Genomic DNA, 19,590 nt, shown 5'->3' on the forward strand with positions numbered 1-19,590 from the left:
GAGAAATATTGTGTTAGAAATGCTACATGATATTTTATGCGATAAAGAAAATGGTTTAGAATATATCAACAAATTTTCTGTTACCATTACCAACAAATGGCCTTTACTGTTTTTTGCTCCTCACCTAAACCCTTTTACAGTTGTACTTATTGCTCGTATTATGGCACGTATTTTTATTACCCAAGGTCCTACATACGTTCAAAAGTTTAGAACCACAAATGAAGGATTTACTATACTACACTTATTACTTTCTCATTATTGGAACCTGGCTCAATTACAAGAAACGTTAATTCTGATGATGTTCGGAATTGATATTGCAGAATATCCCATTTACAGAACATATGATATTAACCATTTGCGGACATGCTTATTCAAGTATACAGAAAATAGTAAAATAGTTATACCCGAAGTCTTGCCTATCGTAATTGACATGTGGAATGAAGCAAGGAAAGCAATCGAAACACCATACGCTAAGTATTCAAATATACCAACATTAAAGCAGCCATCACGATTTAGAAGTAATAGTGTCAATATCAATATAAAGGAAAATAACCCAACAACTTCTGCTTCCCGCCAACAAATATCTAATATCATAAACGATTTTATACAGCTCTTCAACGAATTATATAATAATAGGTTATCTTTTAAAGAAGCATGTAACAAACAGGATGTAGCGGATTGTCTCGTTTCTATCTTATTTCCTTGTATATGCACCACACATCAAATGACAGCAGAAGATGAATTAAGTTCAAAGGATATTGTTATAACTAATTTTGATATAGAGCACGTTAATTCTCCTACATCATCTGTATTATCACCAGTTGATGGTGCAGAACGTTTTGGCAGAACCCTAGAAGATGATGTTACTTCAATTGATAGTACAAATACAAATTCTAGCATTATTAAGCGAGGTGGAACATCAGCATTAATGACTAAAACATCACCTCATGTCAGTAAACGTATCAATCCATTGATGACAAGATTAAAGTAATATATATCCTATCTTAATGAACACTTCGCAATGTACTAACCAAGCTTTATACATATATACATATATAGGCTTGCTTCATGGAGTCATACCAATATAATATCAGTTAATATTAAAAGTATACAAGAACCTTTTGTAAACTTTTTACTAAACTTTATAGTGGATATTTGTGTTCAATCTATTATTGATCCGTTAAGTAAACAACTAAATGGCCTTGTCCTAGTTTTATCAGTGAGTTATATTTTTTTTAAAAAGTACATAGTTATTTTAACTTTGTTTTATTATAGGCTTTCCCTCCTAGCTTTCATGAACAGCAGCTTCAGTTTGAAAGTTATATTATGACACATATTTTACAAAATTTGAAAAGTACAGTCCAGTTAGACATAAATTTACTTTCAGATCCTCGTATATTATCCAACATTGCGAAGTTTACACAAATAGCAGCTGATGCTGTTATTCAAGGCCGATTTAAAGAAGGAGGCGCTGAGCAAACATATGATTTGTTAGCCACCATATTGGAAACTTTATATATAGATAATCAATATGGAACGAATGATGCTTCTGTCATTACTTTGTATCGTTCTTTCAATAGAATGATTCAAGTGAAAATGTCTGATTTAATAGAATATAACGACACATCAAAGACAGCTGCTTTTTTGGATCATTGTGTTCATTATCAGAAAATTATATTAAGCATAAAAAATACGGATATAGAGTTTTTCAAATGCTTCTGTTATCATCTTTATCGTTTCCTCTTATCTGACGATGAATTAATTAAAGATTCGGCAGTAAATATATGGAAACTGTTAGTATTGCAAAAACCTGATACTCTTTCAACTATATTTGACACCCGAATTAAGGGAATAGAGGCAAACGACCTTATGGATGGTTTTAAACAAATACTTGAAATGGTAAGCCAGTGAATGTAATGATAAAACATAACTTGATAAATAATTTTTATTTATTTATTTTTTTTATAGAATAATGAATGTTTTTATAGATGGTTAGACTCTCGCAAAGTTGAACTCAACATTTTATTCAACGAACATATTAGTAAAGCATGGGGAACTACTATTATGCAAGAGCAAAAATATAGTAAAGAAACGTTTAAAAACTATATAGCAAGACGCATTAATAAGCTTAAAAAGATTCAAAGACGAAAAGTGTATGAACGAGATATCATGTTAGAATATACTGATAAGACCCTATCTTGGTCTCTAAATATTCAGGAGGTGGAGATGAGTCGATTTACAAAGGCACTTCAGGATTTCAATGAGCATGAAAATTTTGTACAAAGTGAATGGTCACGTATTTCATCCGATTTAATGAGAGAGAGAGCTATTTGGGGCCCTGAAAAAGCTTATGATCTTAAATGGCGACTAGATTATACTGAAGGTCCCAATCGTATGCGAAAGAGATTAAAGACAATCTCTAAAACAGATTATTCTTCTTATATGCCAAAGCAGGCAATAACATCGACGACTACTAGTCCTTCTATATCAGTCAAAGCGACTACTGCAATCAATAGTAATACAGAAAAATCTGATACTCAAGCAGATAGAAAGCTTCATGTTACTGACGATGCATCCATTAGTCAACAAGATGACCAGCCTATTACTGATGATGATAGTCTTGATAAGGTCAATAGTGAAGACGATGATCAACAAATATTATATGAAGAAGATAAAAATCGTAAAGTTTTACGTTTGCTTGATCCAGGAGATATGGTCATGGACGTCTATAATATTAGTCAAATTGCTGGTTTGGATGCTTGTGAGGGCTTACTCCTACTTTGTAAGAATAATATTTATCTTATTGATAACTTTTTCCAACGTGCTGATGGCGAAGTAGTTGAAATATGGGATGTACCTAAACAAGAACGTGATCAATACTTACTGTTAGTTGCTCAAGCAGCTGGTGTAGAAACAGAACCCTTTATTAGCTCTTCGGGTGATCTTCATACTTGTCGAAAATGGGCCACAAACGATCTTCGTGATGTTTTTAAGCGTCGTTTCCTTTTCAGAGATGTAGCACTTGAAATGTTTTTTAATGACGGCCAAAATGCGCTTATCACGGTTGCTCTATCTGAACGTGATGAGCTATACTCTAAACTGGTAAGCCGGGTCCCTGTTCATGAAGAATCTGGAGGTACAGTTTTTGGTAGAGGAATAGACAACTCCATAACATCTGGCTTGAGTAGTACATTTAGATTATCTAGCATTTTTGGGACTTCTACTTTAAATGAACTTACCCAACGCTGGGAACGTCGAGAAATAACCAACTTTCAGTATATTATGTATTTAAATGCAATTGCAGGACGTTCTTATAATGATTTGACACAATATCCGGTTTTTCCGTGGATTTTAGCTGATTACCATAGTGATGAGCTTGATTTAGAAGATCCCAAGTCGTTTAGAGACTTAACACGTCCTATGGGTGCGCAAACAGCTGAAAGGAGGAAAGAGTTTGCTGAACGTTATAGACAGTGGGGAGAAACGGGTGATCCTGCACCTGCTTTCCATTATGGAACTCATTATTCATCTGCAATGATTGTTTGCTCGTTCCTAATTCGACTGGAGCCTTTTACACAGCATTATCTTAAACTACAGGGGGGTACATTTGATCATGCAGATAGATTATTTGATTCTATCGGTAAAGCTTGGGAGTCTGCTTCTGAGAAAAACATGGGTGATGTAAGAGAATTGATCCCAGAATTTTTTTATTTACCTGAATTTCTTAAGAATGTTAACAAATTCAACTTTGGCGTTAAACAAGGAACTGGTGAAGCGATTGATTCGGTCTCATTGCCTCCCTGGGCCTATGATGATCCCAAAATATTTATTCACCGTCATCGCGAAGTAAGCAAATACTTCTTTTTTTTATATATATGTGTATAAAAGCTTATTAACTGATTTATTAGGCATTGGAAAGTGAATATGTTAGTGCTAATTTACATCACTGGATCGATTTAATCTTTGGCTATAAACAACAAGGGCAACATGCAATCAACTCCTTGAATGTTTTTCATCATGTCTCATATGAGGGTGCAGTCGATTTAGATTCAATTACTGATATAGTTGAAAAGACAGCTACTATTGGTATTATTAATAACTTTGGTCAGACCCCTCGACAACTTTTCAAACGTCCACATCCGACAAGGTCACCCAAGGTAACAAACCCTATTACTATGGGTTACTATGTTTTCCAAGAACATCTTGATAAATTAGTCCAGTCACTTTTACCAGTACGTGATATTAAGCAACAAATAGGAAGTATTAATTTTTACAATGAGAAATTGGGAGTTACTACTTGTCAACAATGTTTAGTGCCTCCAGATGGTTTAAAATATGTTGAGTGGGGATTTACAGATAATAGTTTACGACTTTATTCTACAGAAACTGGAAAGGTTAGTATTTTTTTTTTAAATAAATGGATAGAAGATAAACTAATAGATTATTATTATTAGTTATTAAATACATTTGAAAACATGCATGTGGAATATATCAGTTGTGTTTGCTTTCCTGACTCTCGTACTCTGGTTACTGGAGGAACAGATAATCTTGTATGTATTTGGAAAGTTAAAGACGGGAAGGATACAGATTTTATACTCTCTGAATGCCTTAAGGGTCATAATTCTGTTATAACATCTATTGCTGCTTCTAGAAGCTATAGTGTTTTAGTGACTGGTTCAGCAGATAAAACTGCTATTATTTGGGATCTTAATCGCAAACAATATATACGATCATTGGCAGGACATGAAAATGGAGTTCAATCGATTGATATAAATGAAACTACAGGAGATATCATCACGTGCTCAGGACATGTTATACGTGTATGGACAATTAATGGAGATCTTTATCTTACTAAATCTACTTGCCCTAGTTCTGAATCAATTTTATCTTGTTTATTTTATGAGCGTAGAATGTTTGAATGGAGTGCGCAAGATTTAATCATTACAGGGCACAAAAAAGGACTTGTGAAGTTTTGGTTAAAACGTATTGAAAGGGATACTAGTACCGGTAAACACAAATGGGGTCTTGACTTAGTACATCAACTTTATCATCATAGTCATTTAGACCAAACCCCTGATAGATCAGATATAGTGTGCTTATCTATTTCCAAGTCGAGAAAGACGTTATTTACAGGTAGCAAACATGGTCGAGTATATGCTTTTGTTTTACCTGATACGTCAGACACTTATCATTTACAAAGAGAAGATAAATGTAAAGAATGTATGATGTGTAACAAAGCCTTCTCTGTATTAGGTATGTATATCTTTATTATAATGTAATAAGCGTATTTAACCTATTTTTATTTATGTAGAACGTAAAAATCATTGCAAGACATGTGGAGGTATATTCTGTACCATGTGCTTATCTAATAGTCCTTTGTCTTGTCCAGATAAATCAGCAAGATTTTGTAAGATATGTTTTGAATATCTTTCTCCTATTTGTAATAATATATAGATAAGAATAAATAAAGTCATGTATGTATAGTATACGTTTGTAATATATATTATTAATTTCTTGTAGACTTGAAAATACATGAGTGCTATATTCATTAAATTAATTAATTTATTTCTTGAAAAAATCTCAAAAAAAAAAAAAAAACGAAAAAAAAAACGTATAGCTTACTAACGAGTGCGTATAATATACATCTATTTTTCTTTCTTCATCTTTATATTTCAAGGAAAAAAAAACAAGTCGACAAGAGAAGGATAAAATCAGTATGTGTGTAGACATTGCAATTATTGCAAAATGCCAAACTCCTTTTTATACTTCTCAGCTGTGAGTCAACATAATAGTTTATTTTATTTTCTCTACAATATACGGAGTTTCTTTACCAAGGAACTGAATGCATCGTGATATTATATTTAATGTAGGATTATAAAAATGAAAGAAATCAGCTCCCAATACCAGATCTACTTTACCACCATATATAGAAGGTAAAACCTGAATTTCCATCTTTGAAGTTATATTTTGGGGGTCTGCAGGATGATGAATAGGTAATATTAAGATACCAATCGAATCGATGTAACCAAAATCAGTATTAATACCAAAATTATCACTTTTTTGCATAGGCAATCCAAGTCTTTGTACACAATCAAGCGAAATAGCTGAACTACCCCAGCGCATCTTTGCTAACAATCCTTTTACTTTCTGACCATTAATTGGAAGCTCTAAGAATGTCAAATTAACACCTGAATGCTCTGGTGGAACATGCGTTAGGATACGTGGATTTTCTGTTAGATCTACTACAGGTGCAGGAATTGTAATAATATTTTTCTTTTTACTATTCTTTGTTGTTTTTATATCTATTTTTGAGGGCCCTGATTTGGATACTGTTGAAGATAATGATGAATTAGGAGAAGTATCAGAAACATCATTATTTGTTACTGAAGATGCATCCAGTGTATTTGATGGATTATCCGAAATTGAAGATGTTGAACTTCCAACTGTCCACTTATCTTTATTTGAGTCTTGTTCTTTTGCTTTGCTGTTTTCTTTTTCCCTACTTTGGCCCTTTTTCACTTCGGACTGCTGCTTCTGTTCTAATTGAGATTCATTTAATGACATATCATTAAATATTTTTTCAATTTGTTGCTGTTTTTCTTCTGATATTAATAAATGTTTGATCGAATTGATTGTCTGCTTTTTTTGTGCTGCTGAAACGCATGTATCTGGTACAAAGTAGCCAGAATCTCTTAAAGCCCTTGACTCTGGAGATTTAAAAATAGTTGTAGAAGAATTTAAATCCTCACAACCTAAAATAGCACTTACTCGAGCACAATGCATACGTGCAAGAGCAGCTACTTCTAGCCAGCTTGGACAAGACAATTCCATGTGTTCAACCATGCGTCGCCATCGAGGATGTAAATTCATAATGAATAAAATGACAAGTTCTCGATCTGAAGGTAAAAAGTTAAGTAGAAGTAGTTTTTGCTGGAATTCGCTTATGTATTCGTCTAATTGCTTTGCTAGCTTTATTTGTTCTTTTTGGATTGGAGTCCATTCTTTACTTTCAAATTGTGATTCGATTGGTGTCTGTTGCTCTGGTGCTTGAAAATGCCCCAACTTTAAGTTTATAGATTTGTTTGATGAGGGCTTTGTAACAGCTCTCTTTTTTGTTCTTGTTCTCACCATATTGTTGTTATAAGAGTAATATGTGGGAATATGTATATGTCATTTTTTTTAAGAAAAAAAAAAAAAAAGAGAGATAGCAAAAATTTCCGAATTTTTATTAATAGTATCTGTATTTCAAATATCTTACTATTTCTTTTTTCTTCAATAATGAGCGACGATTTAGAAGAAATAAATTTTGATTACATTGTATTGGGAACAGGATTAATAGAGTCAATTCTAGCTGGGTAAGATATCCAGATAATATAAGGAAGTATTCTATTATTAAATTGAAAATAAAAAGATCATTAGCTAGAATCGGTAAAAAAGTCCTTCATTTGGATAGCCATCAACATTATGGCAGTAATTGGAGTGTTTTTGGTTTTCGAGAGTTAATAAAATGGTATTTGGATAGAACTCAGGGTAATGATTAGAAACATGGTTTTATAAATTATAAATTGAAATTTATCTATTTATAATAGAGATAGAAGAGCAAGTCATTGGTAATTCAAAAAAAATAAAAATGAAATAAAATAAAATAAAAAATTAAGCATTCAGCTTATGCAGTTTTTATTAACGCGAAAATCAACAAGTAGAAGGGGATTTAAGTATAAATTATGAACGTAGTTATAGTTCAAATTTTAAAAACGTTCAGCTTAAAATTTGTGGAGATAAACTAGTAACAAAAGAACTCGAGGAAGGAAATTCAGCAGAGAACCTTAGTAAAAAACCATCTAATGAAGCAGACAAAGCTCTTTTTGATGCTTATTTTAAATTAACTTCTTCAACTGAAAATGAGTTGCCATGTGAGATGAAATTATTCAATTATTTATTGAAAAATTCTCGCTCCTACAATCTAGACACGACACCTAAATTGTTAGGAGCTCGTGAAGAACTAGTAGATATTTTGATCCGTAGTGGTGTAGGACGCTACTTGGAGTTTAGAAATGTGGATGATGTATATATTTTTGATGATTCTATTAAATTCTTTGAAAAGGTGAAAAAAAAATAATCAAAAATAATGTATTATCTTCTTTTTTTTTTCTTATGAATGACATTATATAGGTTCCTAGTTCTAAAGAAGATGTTTTCACGAATAAGTCAGTTAGCTTAGTTGAAAAGAGAAAATTAATGAAATTTTTAACTTTTGCTATGGAATATGATATAAAAGATCCATTATTTGAAGGTTAGATAATATATAGAAGATATATGTTATACTATTTCATCATATTTTCAGGTACAGATAACTTAAACTATGGACAATTTCTTACTGAAAAGTTTAAAATTACTGGGAAATTGAAAAATGCTATCATATATGCTATTGCCCTTGTGAATGAGAAAGGTAATTAAATTAAAGTAACTATATCATATGTATATTAATATATCTATCTATAGTTTCTATAAAACATGGCTTAGATAGAACCCATCAATTTGTTCGAGCTATGGGTAGATTTGGAAAAGGTGCTTATCTTTGCCCTCTTTATGGAGGAGCAAGTGAAATCGCTCAAGCATTCTGTAGAGTATGTGCTGTATATGGTGGCATTTATATTCTAAACGAAGCACTAGAGAGATACGTAATTGATGAGAAGACGAATAAATGTACAGGAATAATTACAAAGGAAGGGAAAGAATATAAAGGTCAGAAAATAATTGCTGGTATTGACTATTTGAATTATTCATGGTTGCCTCATGAAGATAATCTTAGGTAAAAGAATAAACGTTTTCTTTTGTGCATGCATTAAATTAATATGACATTATAGTACTTGGATTTCTAGAGCTATTTTAGTAACAGATACACGATTAGAGACAATAAATTGTGAGGGCTTAAGTTATAGTATATTCCCACCTGGTAGTGAAGCAGGTAATATAGATGAGCCTATTTATGGAATTCATCAAAATGACGAAATCATGGCATGTCCTAAAAACCAATATGTTACCTACTTATGGACAACTTCAAAAAATGAAGATGCACTTAAAAAGGCGATTGATTTATTAACGAGTCAAGGCAAGCAGCCATTTATCAATGTATTTTATAAGCAGCGCGTTCGTAATTTGAACATGTTTGAAAACTCTGGAAAATTACCGAAGAACATCATACCATGTAGTGATCCTGATGCTACTTTAGATTTTGAGACTGCTATAAAAGAAGCACGCAATTTATTTTATGAATGTGAATCATCTGATGCAGAATTTATGCCTTCTGTAGAACAAGAAAATGAAGATACTTTTGATTGATAAAATAAATAGAATAGTAATTTATACAAATACGTATCGTATATATGATATGTGGTAATACTTTAATTCAATGTTTTTGTATCTTTCTCCTGCCGTTAAAATATAGCCGGCCAAAATCAAATAAACGGAATAGGGTATACATAGGCTATTTGTAATAAAAAAAAAAACAATCACTTTATTTTTTTATATATCTCAGGAGTAGATAGTAAGGCTAATTGAAGTACGATGACATTTGCTGCAGAATCAAGTATCGCAGACTAAAGTCCCTTAACTTTTTTTTTTTTTTTGTTATTTTGATAGTACATAATAAGAAGTTATGACGTTGTATGCACTTGTAGATAATTTGATAAATTGCAAGTAAAATATTATGCACTCGTACATAATTGTCAAGAGATAGGCCTATGACATCTTTAGACGGATGAGGAATCTATACTGAAAGATGTATTATCAAGAATACGATAGATATGCCTCCATACTCTACTTTACTTGTAAAAGAAAGGTATTCACACTTTATTAATTTAGTTTACAAGGAAAAACATATAAACTATTTGAAGTGCAGCAATTGTAAGTAAAAACCACAAACGTCTCTTACGTTGAGGATTCATTGTCGAGGGACCAGCGGCAGCATCAGGTAAAATAACATATCTCATAGAACGAAGCTAAATACAATCAGGTAAATATATATGCATAATATATATTATAAATGTATTACTTACCAAGAAGAAGCTAACACAGAAGCCTGTATAAAAGAAGATAAGCCATGAAATATAACCTTTTCCTCCAACTAATCTAACAATATCAGTGACAATTATACCAACAAATTTGTAGCCATAATAGCATAATAAATCCAGCATAGATCCTTCAAAAGGAATACTTAGGAAGTAACAGCCTAATCTAGTATATACAATTTCCCAAAATATGACAGCAGCCGAAGTAGACACAGCAATATACAGTAATTCAGGATGAAAACTTTACAAAAAGTTAATAAACAAATCTACTCATGTTTAATTGACTTAAACTTACTTTTTATGAAGCCCAGCAGATAAACCACAAAGTAAAACGTATGTCACTACAGCCATAACTATATAAAGCTGAATAAATATTACACTGTATTTATTATTTGATTTTTTTCATACCAGGAATATATAAATCAGGCGAATTAATATCTTCCCTGGGTGGTTTAAATCCTTCTATTTGACCTGTTTCTGATCTCATAATCAAACGATTCCAAGACTAGTATCAATTAGTCTCTTGTGCAAAATATATATTCATATATATCTAAACTTACTGAATGTCTCCAAGGAAATAATAAAAGTCTGATTTTGCTCATGACATAGGTATTACTAACATTAAAATAATGCCTTAAAGCAGGTAAATTCACCCATCTATTAAACTATAGATATACGTTAATTACAAAATTTGACTCATCTAGTATTTCTTACATTCTTTTCAACATAAGCATGGCCTTGTGCCATTGCACTTCCTGCAAATTGCATGCCCATTTGAGCTGCAGGATCATTAAAATTAAATTGAGAATAGAAATTGCTTGCAATCTGCGTTGGTTGCTGAGGAGTATAAGCATTAGGATCATATGTTTGATTCATCTTCATGGATTGTTGAGAATAGTTTTGGTTATATTGATATTGCTGTTGATTTAATCCAGGTGAGGGAGTATTCGTTTGATTTACAGTAAAGTCTGGAATAGGATGTTGAGGCACAGGATGTTGAAGTGGTGGCGGAGATTTAGATGAAGAAGGATTCCCATAAGGTTGATTATGATATTGATAATTAGGATTACCTCCAGATGGATACATTCTTTTTTTTTTTTTTTATTGTTTAATAATAAAAAATAACGCGAAATAAATAAACTTTAATGAACAATTGTACTTGTTCAGTTGAATCTGGATTAGGTGTGTATTTTTGAAACTCCGTTGTATTGGAGTAAGCAGTCTTCGTCGATATTGTCATAAAAATTATTTTATCATTCTTCGTTGATTTGTTATTAAATGTACACCAGCATATATTTCGATTGTTACAAATAAGGCATCTCCTATTATCCTGGATAATAATCAAATTTCGACACAGGCTTATGTATTATAAGATAATTTGTGATAAGGAGAGAAAAGAGCCTTATTTTTTGATACTGTTTCATTTCCAATGTTCGCGATCTATCACAACTTATTTGTATGAACTTAGCTTAAGCAACTATATAAAGCAAGAGAAATTGATATAATATATACAAGTATTATTTATTTGCTTAAATAAAAAAAAGATAGCTAATAACTCGTAAATATATAAAGAGAACAATTTGTTATGAAATTTTAATTCTTCCTGTATGAAGAAGTTTAAATCATAAAATTATGTAGAAATAAATATTTATTATTTCTTTTTTTTTCTCTCCTCTTTTTTTTTCATTAAACTTAATGACTATCATTGACCCACCTATAAAAGTCAATTCAGAGTTTTACAAAAGAAAGGCGTTTACTCTCAAAGAAAATGATGAAATTAGACCTGTTATTGCTGACAAAGTGTCGGAGGAGATAATAATTATTACAGAAGCTGAATGCAAAGAAGATATTGAAGATGTTATAGTTTTAGAGGAAACCGGAAACGTAGAAAGGCATTTAAAAAAAGTATACAAAGATTATCTAAAAATATATTCATATGTTAATATATCGTTAACAATATAGAGGACATTATCACGGAAACGGAAATGGTTTATACTATCTATTGTAGCTCTTCATGGCTTTCTTGGTCCTTTAACTAGCTCAATATATGTAAGTTGCTTATACAAACTGTTAAGAGTATTATCATTTATCTTTTTTTTTTTTTTTTTTGTTAATTTTTGAACTTATGATATGTAGGTTCCAGCTATTTCTCAAGTGAGGAATTCATTTAATACATCAAGTACAGCAATTAATGCAACAATATCCCTCTATATTTTTACTATGGGATTTGCGGTATAAATTATCATACATTAAAAAGGGAGTGCAACTAACTGATTAAAATATAATTTATAGCCTCTATTCTGGGCATCATTATCTGAAAGGCAAGGTCGAAGGAGAGTGTACTTAATGGCTACAGTTTTATATATTATAACTACCATAGGTTGCGCTCTTTCAAAAACAATTGAGCTTTTTATTATTTTACGTGCATTCCAAGCTGTAGGTGCTAGTGCCTCACAGGCTGTTGGTGCTGGGTAAGTCAGCCATGCATATAATTATGTTATCTAAACGACTATGTATATAATAGGACAATTACTGACTTATTCAATGTGCAGGAACGCGGTAATGCAATGGGGATTTTTCTTTTAGGTCCTCTCATTGGGCCAGTAATTGGACCTATTGCTGGAGGATTTATCAATGAATGTATGTAAGCAATGAATATGAAGAGAAAGAAAAAAATGAATTAATGAGTGTATCTATAGATTTGGATTGGCGATATATTTTTTGGTCTTTGTCAATAATGGGAGGACTTACATTTTTCCTAGTTTTATTTTTTGTACCAGAGACATCATCAATAGTACTCATGAAAAAGGAGCGACGATATATTTTTGCAAGGTTACTTGATTCTAACCGAGAAGAATCTATATGGAAAAGTATGTTGAGACCTTTTAGGTTCATACTTTTACCAGCTGTTTTTCTTTCCACTACTCCTTACTCAATCGCATATGGATTCATGTACTTTGTAATTGCAAGTTTACCTTATCAATTATCCTCTCGATATCATTATTCAAGTTATCAGATCGGTTTAGCTTATATCGCAAATGGACTTGGTAATGCTATTGGAGCTTTTGTATCTGGTAAACTAGCAGATCAAGCTCTTAATAAACTAAATGTCGATAATGAGGAAAAAAGAAAATATTTAGAAGTAAGATTAAACCCAATGTGGATTGGTATTGTTTTACTACCTATAGGCGAGCTACTTTACGGATGGTGTGTAAATTATAACATTCATGTATCTGCAGGATTTTTTGGACTTTTTTTGTGTAATAATAATAATAATAATAATAATTGCATTATTTACATATACACACTCATATATGAAAAAAAAAATTATTTATCATTTTATTTTTATTTTTATTTTTGTAGTGGGACTTGGTGTAGGTCTAGTTCAGACACCTTGCAATACATATATCGTCGATCTTTACCAAAAACATTCCGCTTCAGCTATGAGTGCAGGAAACTTATTAAGATGTATTTCTGCTGGATGCACACCATTAGTTGCCCCAATAATAATAGCAGAAATAGGAAATGGCTGGTCGTTGACAATTCTTGCAATTATTAGTTCGATGAGTAGTATTTGTATATTTTTAGTTCAACGATATGGACAATTATGGAAAGAACAATTTGATTCCCATTTGGAATAATATACATATATTTATATTTATATGTATATATTTATTATATAACTTAATAATTTACTTTATAATATTTCTGAAATAAACAAACATATATTTATTATTCTTAGATGATAATAATCATTAAATACAGTGTATTAGCTTTTTGTATAACTCTACTTGATATATTTTAAAAAAAAAAGAAAATAATAATTCTATTCGTGACTATTCAATAACTGTAAAAATATCCCTATTTGATATGAAGGTAATTTACAGTATACAACGAAATGCATGATGATGATAAATTCCGAGTATTTTGCTAATAGATAAGAGAAAATTAAAATTATCGTCTTTATAAAACCAGAATTACAACATATGTTTGTTTTATATGAATATAGATTTTTTTTTTTTCATTTCTGTTTAAATTTTCACTAATGGAAATGAAACCTGACTTGTTAGAGCATTTAAATTTAAGTAAATATACATATTCTCATCCTTATAGAAAAGGTTACAGAATTTATATAAATACAATATAACTCTTTTAATCTTCTTCTTCTTTTTAATTGTAAAATAATTATGGGGTCTATGGTATCGCTATTTCTGGTCTGTATTGTTGCTAGCATTAAAATATATTCTATCAATGCATTAGAAACCAGAAGTAATGGTTTAGCTGGAGAAGGTATTCAGCATAGTTTCCCTACTCACATTGTTAAACTAAAAACAGGCAATTACCAGAATGCTACAGGTACAATATATATATATATATATATACATATTAGTCTTCTAATCCTTTTCAATAATATAATGAATTTATAGTTCTTGAAGCTGCTTCTTTTATGAAAGGACATTATGAAACTTTTCAAATTTTACATGGCTTACAGAATGGCTATTTTGATCTTTCGGCCACTACAAGCAATAGCTTTGATATTAGCTCTATAAAAAATGTCGATATAGATTCAAAATTTGAAGCTATCTTCGGTACTTTTCAAGCTTCTTTTGTCGATTATCTAAGCCAACTTGAAGATGTAGAATATATTGAGCCAAACCATATTTATAGGGCACCTGTTTTACCTGCGCTTGTTGATCCCAAGCCATATGTTCCTAGTTCTATGAAGCCGATTAATAATGAGCAACATCAAAAACGTAATCTAATAACACAATTTAATGTACCTAGCTGGGGGCTTGCACGTGTTAGTCATCGTGACAACGATGATTTAGCGTCCTATACTTATGAAGACTCATTTGGGTAAATCGGCAATATTACTTATATATATATATATATATTTATCATTGATAGTTGATTTACTCTTATTTCTTATAGTCATGATATTCATGTATATATTTTTGACTCTGGAATAGAGCCTACACATCCTGATTTCGGCGGACGTGCCATTATGGAAGCTAATTTTATCGAATATGAAGGAGACACAGACCTTGCTGGACATGGTATGTTTTTCATTATTATTTTTTCTTTTTTTTTTTTTTTTAAAAAAAAGGGGGGGAGAAGTATTAACTTATAGTTTATTAGGCACTCATGTAGCTGGTACAATTGGAGGCAATACATTTGGTATAGCTAAAAATGTTATTTTACACGGTGTCAAGATACTTGATGCCACTGGTGAAGGAAGAAGCTCGTCTCTTTTACAGGCTATTTCCTATGTCATTAAAAAAGCTGAACGCGGTCGCAGTCTCATCAATCTTTCCTTGACAGGTCCTCCTTCACAGGTTATTGATGATGCCCTCTCAATGATTGTTAAGCAGCATGGGATCCCTGTCTTTGTATCTGCCGGTAATACAGGAAATGATGCCTGTCAGTATTCACCTTCAGCAAATCCAGATGTCTTTGTAGTAGGTGCATCGGATATTGATGATACAATTCCTAGTTTCTCATCTTTTGGTGACTGTGTTCGTATTTATGCACCTGGGACAAATATTACGAGCAGTTGGTTAGGAGGTCAAAGTCGATCAATGCAAGGAACTAGGTGAATAAGAAAATATATTTTATTTTCCTTTTTTTCTTTTTTTCTTTTTTTTTTTAGGTCTATTTATTTATTAACTTTATTTTGTTTTATAGTATGGCTAATCCTCATGTAACTGGTATTGCTGCCATCTTGATGAGTCAATACAAATTCTCTAAACCAAGTGAGCTTTATGAAGCTATCAAATCCTCTGCTACTCAAAAGATTCTTAAGCAATCTTCTCATGAAGATAATAGTCTAAAATTGTTAGCTTATTATGGACATTAACATCTTAAATAATAAAAAGGTTTTTATAATAATGAAGCAGGGCAAGCAAATTCGCCTATTTAAGTAATAATGACGTTTAAGTATCTGAATTTTTCTATTTTATGCATTTCACACTCATAAAATAAAAGAGAAATAGGATTACTTCTTTTTCGCATTATTTTTTTTTAATTATAAATTAATTACATCTATTAAATATGGTATTCCTTTCGCGGACTATAACTGAAAGTATGTTTAGTTTGTTCACACATACACACACATATACATATATATTAATATGTATATGTTAATTTTTTTTTCAATAGATTACGAGACTAAAAATAATAATCAGAATGAGAACCAGAATGAAACCTCCATATATGGAACAAGTTGGGCTACTAAAGATATTCCCAGGTAACTATATTATGTATAATGTATAAATACAATCGAATTTTACAATATATATATATATATATATGTATATATAACTTCAAACTCGTATGACTGTAGATACCAATTACCTGAAGTAAGTACTGTAGCCTAATATTTAAAGATTATATATTTAATATTATATGTATATGTATATATTTATATAGGAAGAAATGCCATCGAGTAAATAACATGACAGATAAAGCATGATAACAAGATATACTAATCAAAAAAATAAAAAAATAAAAAAATTATATAGATGTCGCTTACCATATGATTAAAGATGAAACTGCTGTAAGTTTACTCTATTATTACAAAATACATCAATAGTTAATGTTAGAAGATAACTTACTTAGTTGGATGGAACACCAGCTTTGAATCTTGCAAGTTTTGTAACTACATATATGGAAGATGAAGCCGAGAGATTAATGACAGAAAATTTATCTAAAAACTTTATTGATTTTGAACAATATCCTCAAACAGCTGAAATTTCGGTAATGTATATCCATATATAAGAAGAGATTATAATATATAACATATATTGTCTATATAGAATCGCTGCGTTAACATTATTGCTCGTCTTTTCAATGCTCCAGTGGATGGTCCAGAGTCTGAAGCTTTAGGTTGCTCTACTATTGGATCTTCAGAAGCACTTATTTTATGTATCTTGGCTATGAAGCGTCGATGGCAAATTGAAAGAAAATCTAAAGGATTAGCTACTGATAAACCAAATATGATTGCAGGAGCTAACTGTCATGTTGCTTTTAAAAAAGCTATGAAGTATGTATAAATAAGATGAGGGAAAATGAATAACTAAACTATACTCATATAGATATTTGGATATCGAACCTCGTACCGTTCCTTGCACGAGAGAAAAACTTTGTATGGATCCAGTAAAAGCTGTAGAAATGGCAGATGAAAACACAATCGGTATTTGTGCTATCCTTGGTTCTACTGTAAAGCTTTAAACTCGTCCCAATTTATGTAATTAATTTTTATATTATATAGTATACAGGTGAATATGAAGATATTGCGGCATTGAATAAGATGTTGAAAGAGAAAAACCAGAAAAATGGCTGGGACATTGGTATTCATGTTGATGCAGCCAGGTAGGCTTATACTGTTTGTGTGTGGTGTATGTTTTAACTTTTTTTTTTTTTTTTTTTAATAAAATAATTCTTCTATAAAATAGTGGTGGATTTGTAGCTCCATTTGTTACTCCAGATCTTGTTTGGTAAGTGTAAATGAATGCAAATAATAATTTATTTATTTAATTTGAAAAGGGATTTTCGACTTGAACTTGTTCATTCAATCAATGTCTCTGGCCATAAATACGGTCTGACGTATCCGGGAGTTGGGTGGGCTTTATGGAGAGGAAATCAATATTTACCTGAAGATCTAATTTTTAATGTAAATTATCTTGGATCTGAGCAGGTAATGTGTTTACATGAGAAGATGTTTCAAAATAATAATAATATTAGACTTACGATTTGTATGTTTAGGCAACTTTCACCTTAAACTTTAGTAAAGATGCTTCTAATGTTATTGCTCAATACTATGTCCTTATTCGATTGGGCAGAACTGGGTTTACTCATATTATGAAAAACCTGGTAAGCAATGCTGAATATTTAGCTAATAAATTGGAAGAAACTGGAAGATTTGAAATTTTAAGTGCAAGAAACGGAAAAGGCGTTCCACTTGTGGCTTTTCATCTTAAAGAAGAAAAATTATATGATGAGGTAATTAGGAGACATTATTTAATACAAAATATATATTTATATGTATATGACATGTATAAATAGTTTGACGTTTCTGCTAAATTACGTGAGCATGGATGGATTGTGCCTGCTTATACAATGGCCCCCAATATGGATCATCTAAAGCTCCTTCGTGTTGTTGTTCGTGAAGACTTTTCACATAATCGATGTGAAATTTTGCTTCGTGATATCCAAGCAACTCTGGCCTCTTTAGATCAATGGGATGAAAAATCCGCGGAATATTATCGGTAAATATTGTCAAATTCACTTATTATTTTGGAAATAACATTACAATCTCATATTTTTTTTAACATAGTAAATTTCGTTCAGCTACTGAAAAGCACAAGCAACAGCATCGTCGTGCCAATTATCAAACTAAACATAAAGATCCTGAGAAGAAACGTAATGCTCCTGGAGCTTGCTAAAAAAAAAAAAAAAAAAAAAAAAAAAAAAAAAAAAAGTAAGCGATATAATAGGAATAAAAATATAAATATGTACTAGCATATATTTTTTTGTGAAAATATGCTACAAATAGCTTGAACAGTAATAATATTATTGATGATATATTAATATATTTTACTTATAACAGAAAGGTCTATGTTTATAATAAATAATTGTCACTTAATTTTAAAATGATACAGAACTATTATAAACTTTTTTTAGCAAATATTGGCAGGTTATTTGCCTTAATTATAACATTGGGAATAATAGTATTTTACTAAATATCTTGGAGAAATCCTAATAAGAAGATAAAACTAAAAGTCCAATTATTGTGATGCATTTAAATATAACAAAATATAATCTTGATAGAGGCTTTTTTCTTTTTGAATAGCAATGTAAACTCTTATCTATATTGAATTTTCATGTAAAGGGAATAAAATAGGAAAGAATTAAATCGTTAGTAAATGATACTAATGTATCTTTCATAGAGAAGAATACAATAGAAAATTAGCATTTTTGGTTGGGCTTGATTGTTTTAAGAAACACATTCAAGACATGTCATAACATGAAATTCCAAAAGAATGACCAATACTGTGGTTTCCTATTAATAAAAATGAGATAAAAGTTTGTTATTAAAGGCTAAAAAAAATGCGAATGAGATGAATTGAAGAATAGTTAATATAAACGAAATTATCTATCATATATATTTAATTAAATTCACTCGCTAAAATTGTTTAAAAATTCAACAACTACAGTTCCAGAATTAATAAAAACTGTTTCTCAAATAATAGTAAAGTCAAGCCCATTTTATCTTTTATAATTAATTAGAGGGCACTTCTATACGTATGACTTACATAGAAAGGGCTGTTCTAGATTGATTAATTATCATATTTTATTTACATTTCCAGCGTATTGTTATCAAAACTATAATCTTTTTTATGATTTACTGGCAAGTTAAGATATTTTAGAAAGAGGTACTGAAAGATATGTAGTTTCGTTTATGTCTCCATCAAAACAGAGATGGCGATTTATATAGACGTATCGATCATAAAAAAGTTTT

The 19,590-nt window shown here is 30.8% G+C and overlaps 8 protein-coding genes across 8 annotated transcripts; 6 read left to right on the forward strand and 2 right to left on the reverse strand.

Moving 5' to 3' along the window:
- Positions 1–160: 160 nt before the first annotated feature.
- On the forward strand, positions 161–4,454 carry BX663DRAFT_435357 (uncharacterized protein; the record flags this gene model as incomplete). Its single annotated transcript, XM_051523115.1, has 6 exons — positions 161–987; positions 1,060–1,219; positions 1,276–1,899; positions 1,969–3,846; positions 3,909–4,236; positions 4,315–4,454. The coding sequence occupies 6 exons, from the start codon at positions 161–163 to the stop codon at positions 4,452–4,454; spliced, it is 3,957 nt and encodes a 1,318-aa protein (XP_051382395.1).
- Positions 4,219–5,594, forward strand: BX663DRAFT_74840 (WD40-repeat-containing domain protein). Its single transcript, XM_051532313.1, has 2 exons — positions 4,219–5,253; positions 5,312–5,594. The coding sequence occupies exons 1-2, from the start codon at positions 4,476–4,478 to the stop codon at positions 5,452–5,454; spliced, it is 921 nt and encodes a 306-aa protein (XP_051382396.1). The 5' UTR covers positions 4,219–4,475; the 3' UTR covers positions 5,455–5,594.
- BX663DRAFT_74800 (uncharacterized protein) lies at positions 5,526–7,229 on the reverse strand. Its single transcript, XM_051532312.1, has 2 exons — positions 5,623–7,229; positions 5,526–5,539 (listed from the first exon to the last, which is right to left on the reverse strand). The coding sequence occupies exon 1, from the start codon at positions 7,129–7,131 to the stop codon at positions 5,794–5,796; it is 1,338 nt and encodes a 445-aa protein (XP_051382397.1). The 5' UTR covers positions 7,132–7,229; the 3' UTR covers positions 5,526–5,539; positions 5,623–5,793.
- On the forward strand, positions 7,195–9,629 carry BX663DRAFT_510988 (GDP dissociation inhibitor). Its single transcript, XM_051527831.1, has 8 exons — positions 7,195–7,355; positions 7,412–7,530; positions 7,590–7,610; positions 7,704–8,104; positions 8,173–8,293; positions 8,345–8,449; positions 8,503–8,812; positions 8,868–9,629. The coding sequence occupies exons 1-8, from the start codon at positions 7,279–7,281 to the stop codon at positions 9,340–9,342; spliced, it is 1,629 nt and encodes a 542-aa protein (XP_051382398.1). The 5' UTR covers positions 7,195–7,278; the 3' UTR covers positions 9,343–9,629.
- BX663DRAFT_473583 (YIF1-domain-containing protein) lies at positions 9,615–11,193 on the reverse strand. Its single transcript, XM_051524203.1, has 6 exons — positions 10,785–11,193; positions 10,631–10,735; positions 10,479–10,575; positions 10,366–10,423; positions 10,059–10,311; positions 9,615–10,001 (listed from the first exon to the last, which is right to left on the reverse strand). Exons 1-6 carry the CDS (start codon positions 11,154–11,156, stop codon positions 9,861–9,863), a joined length of 1,026 nt encoding a protein of 341 aa, XP_051382399.1. The 5' UTR covers positions 11,157–11,193; the 3' UTR covers positions 9,615–9,860.
- An 839-nt stretch (positions 11,194–12,032) lies between these two features.
- Positions 12,033–13,711, forward strand: BX663DRAFT_435610 (major facilitator superfamily domain-containing protein; the record flags this gene model as incomplete). The annotated part of the gene is made up of 6 exons (XM_051523134.1): positions 12,033–12,119; positions 12,207–12,302; positions 12,363–12,541; positions 12,595–12,710; positions 12,770–13,330; positions 13,455–13,711. Coding segments are annotated over 6 exons (1,296 nt in total), but the record flags the coding sequence as incomplete, so codon positions are not given.
- Positions 13,712–14,517: 806 nt separating this feature from the next.
- On the forward strand, positions 14,518–15,927 carry BX663DRAFT_435457 (peptidase S8/S53 domain-containing protein; the record flags this gene model as incomplete). Its single annotated transcript, XM_051523120.1, has 4 exons — positions 14,518–14,927; positions 15,003–15,127; positions 15,210–15,663; positions 15,756–15,927. The coding sequence occupies 4 exons, from the start codon at positions 14,518–14,520 to the stop codon at positions 15,925–15,927; spliced, it is 1,161 nt and encodes a 386-aa protein (XP_051382401.1).
- Positions 15,928–16,084: 157 nt separating this feature from the next.
- On the forward strand, positions 16,085–18,514 carry BX663DRAFT_543412 (glutamate decarboxylase; the record flags this gene model as incomplete). Its single annotated transcript, XM_051530840.1, has 14 exons — positions 16,085–16,152; positions 16,230–16,317; positions 16,414–16,429; positions 16,500–16,515; positions 16,592–16,626; positions 16,689–16,826; positions 16,886–17,112; positions 17,165–17,288; positions 17,341–17,441; positions 17,525–17,566; positions 17,616–17,766; positions 17,835–18,071; positions 18,135–18,337; positions 18,406–18,514. The coding sequence occupies exons 1-14, from the start codon at positions 16,122–16,124 to the stop codon at positions 18,512–18,514; spliced, it is 1,518 nt and encodes a 505-aa protein (XP_051382402.1). The 5' UTR covers positions 16,085–16,121.
- Between the last annotated feature and the right edge of the window lie 1,076 nt (positions 18,515–19,590).

The sequence above is a fragment of the Cokeromyces recurvatus genome (assembly GCF_025118155.1).
Source record: "Cokeromyces recurvatus strain NRRL 2243 chromosome Unknown BX663scaffold_14, whole genome shotgun sequence".
Taxonomy (NCBI): domain Eukaryota; kingdom Fungi; phylum Mucoromycota; class Mucoromycetes; order Mucorales; family Mucoraceae; genus Cokeromyces; species Cokeromyces recurvatus.

Bases quoted from the DNA above. Each gene is read 5' to 3' on its own strand.
- BX663DRAFT_74840 (XM_051532313.1), top strand. From the start codon at position 4,476: ATGCATGTGGAATATATCAGTTGTGTTTGCTTTCCTGACTCTCGTACT. The intron at 5,254-5,311 runs GTATGTATATCT...TTATTTATGTAG, and splicing joins CAAAGCCTTCTCTGTATTAG to AACGTAAAAATCATTGCAAG.
- BX663DRAFT_74800 (XM_051532312.1), bottom strand. From the start codon at position 7,131: ATGGTGAGAACAAGAACAAAAAAGAGAGCTGTTACAAAGCCCTCATCA.
- BX663DRAFT_510988 (XM_051527831.1), top strand. From the start codon at position 7,279: ATGAGCGACGATTTAGAAGAAATAAATTTTGATTACATTGTATTGGGA. The intron at 8,294-8,344 runs GTTAGATAATAT...TCATATTTTCAG, and splicing joins AAAAGATCCATTATTTGAAG to GTACAGATAACTTAAACTAT. The intron at 8,813-8,867 runs GTAAAAGAATAA...ATGACATTATAG, and splicing joins CCTCATGAAGATAATCTTAG to TACTTGGATTTCTAGAGCTA.
- BX663DRAFT_473583 (XM_051524203.1), bottom strand. From the start codon at position 11,156: ATGTATCCATCTGGAGGTAATCCTAATTATCAATATCATAATCAACCT. The intron at 10,576-10,630 runs GTAAGTTTAGAT...AATTGATACTAG, and splicing joins TATTTCCTTGGAGACATTCA to TCTTGGAATCGTTTGATTAT. The intron at 10,002-10,058 runs GTAAGTAATACA...GATTGTATTTAG, and splicing joins TCTGTGTTAGCTTCTTCTTG to CTTCGTTCTATGAGATATGT.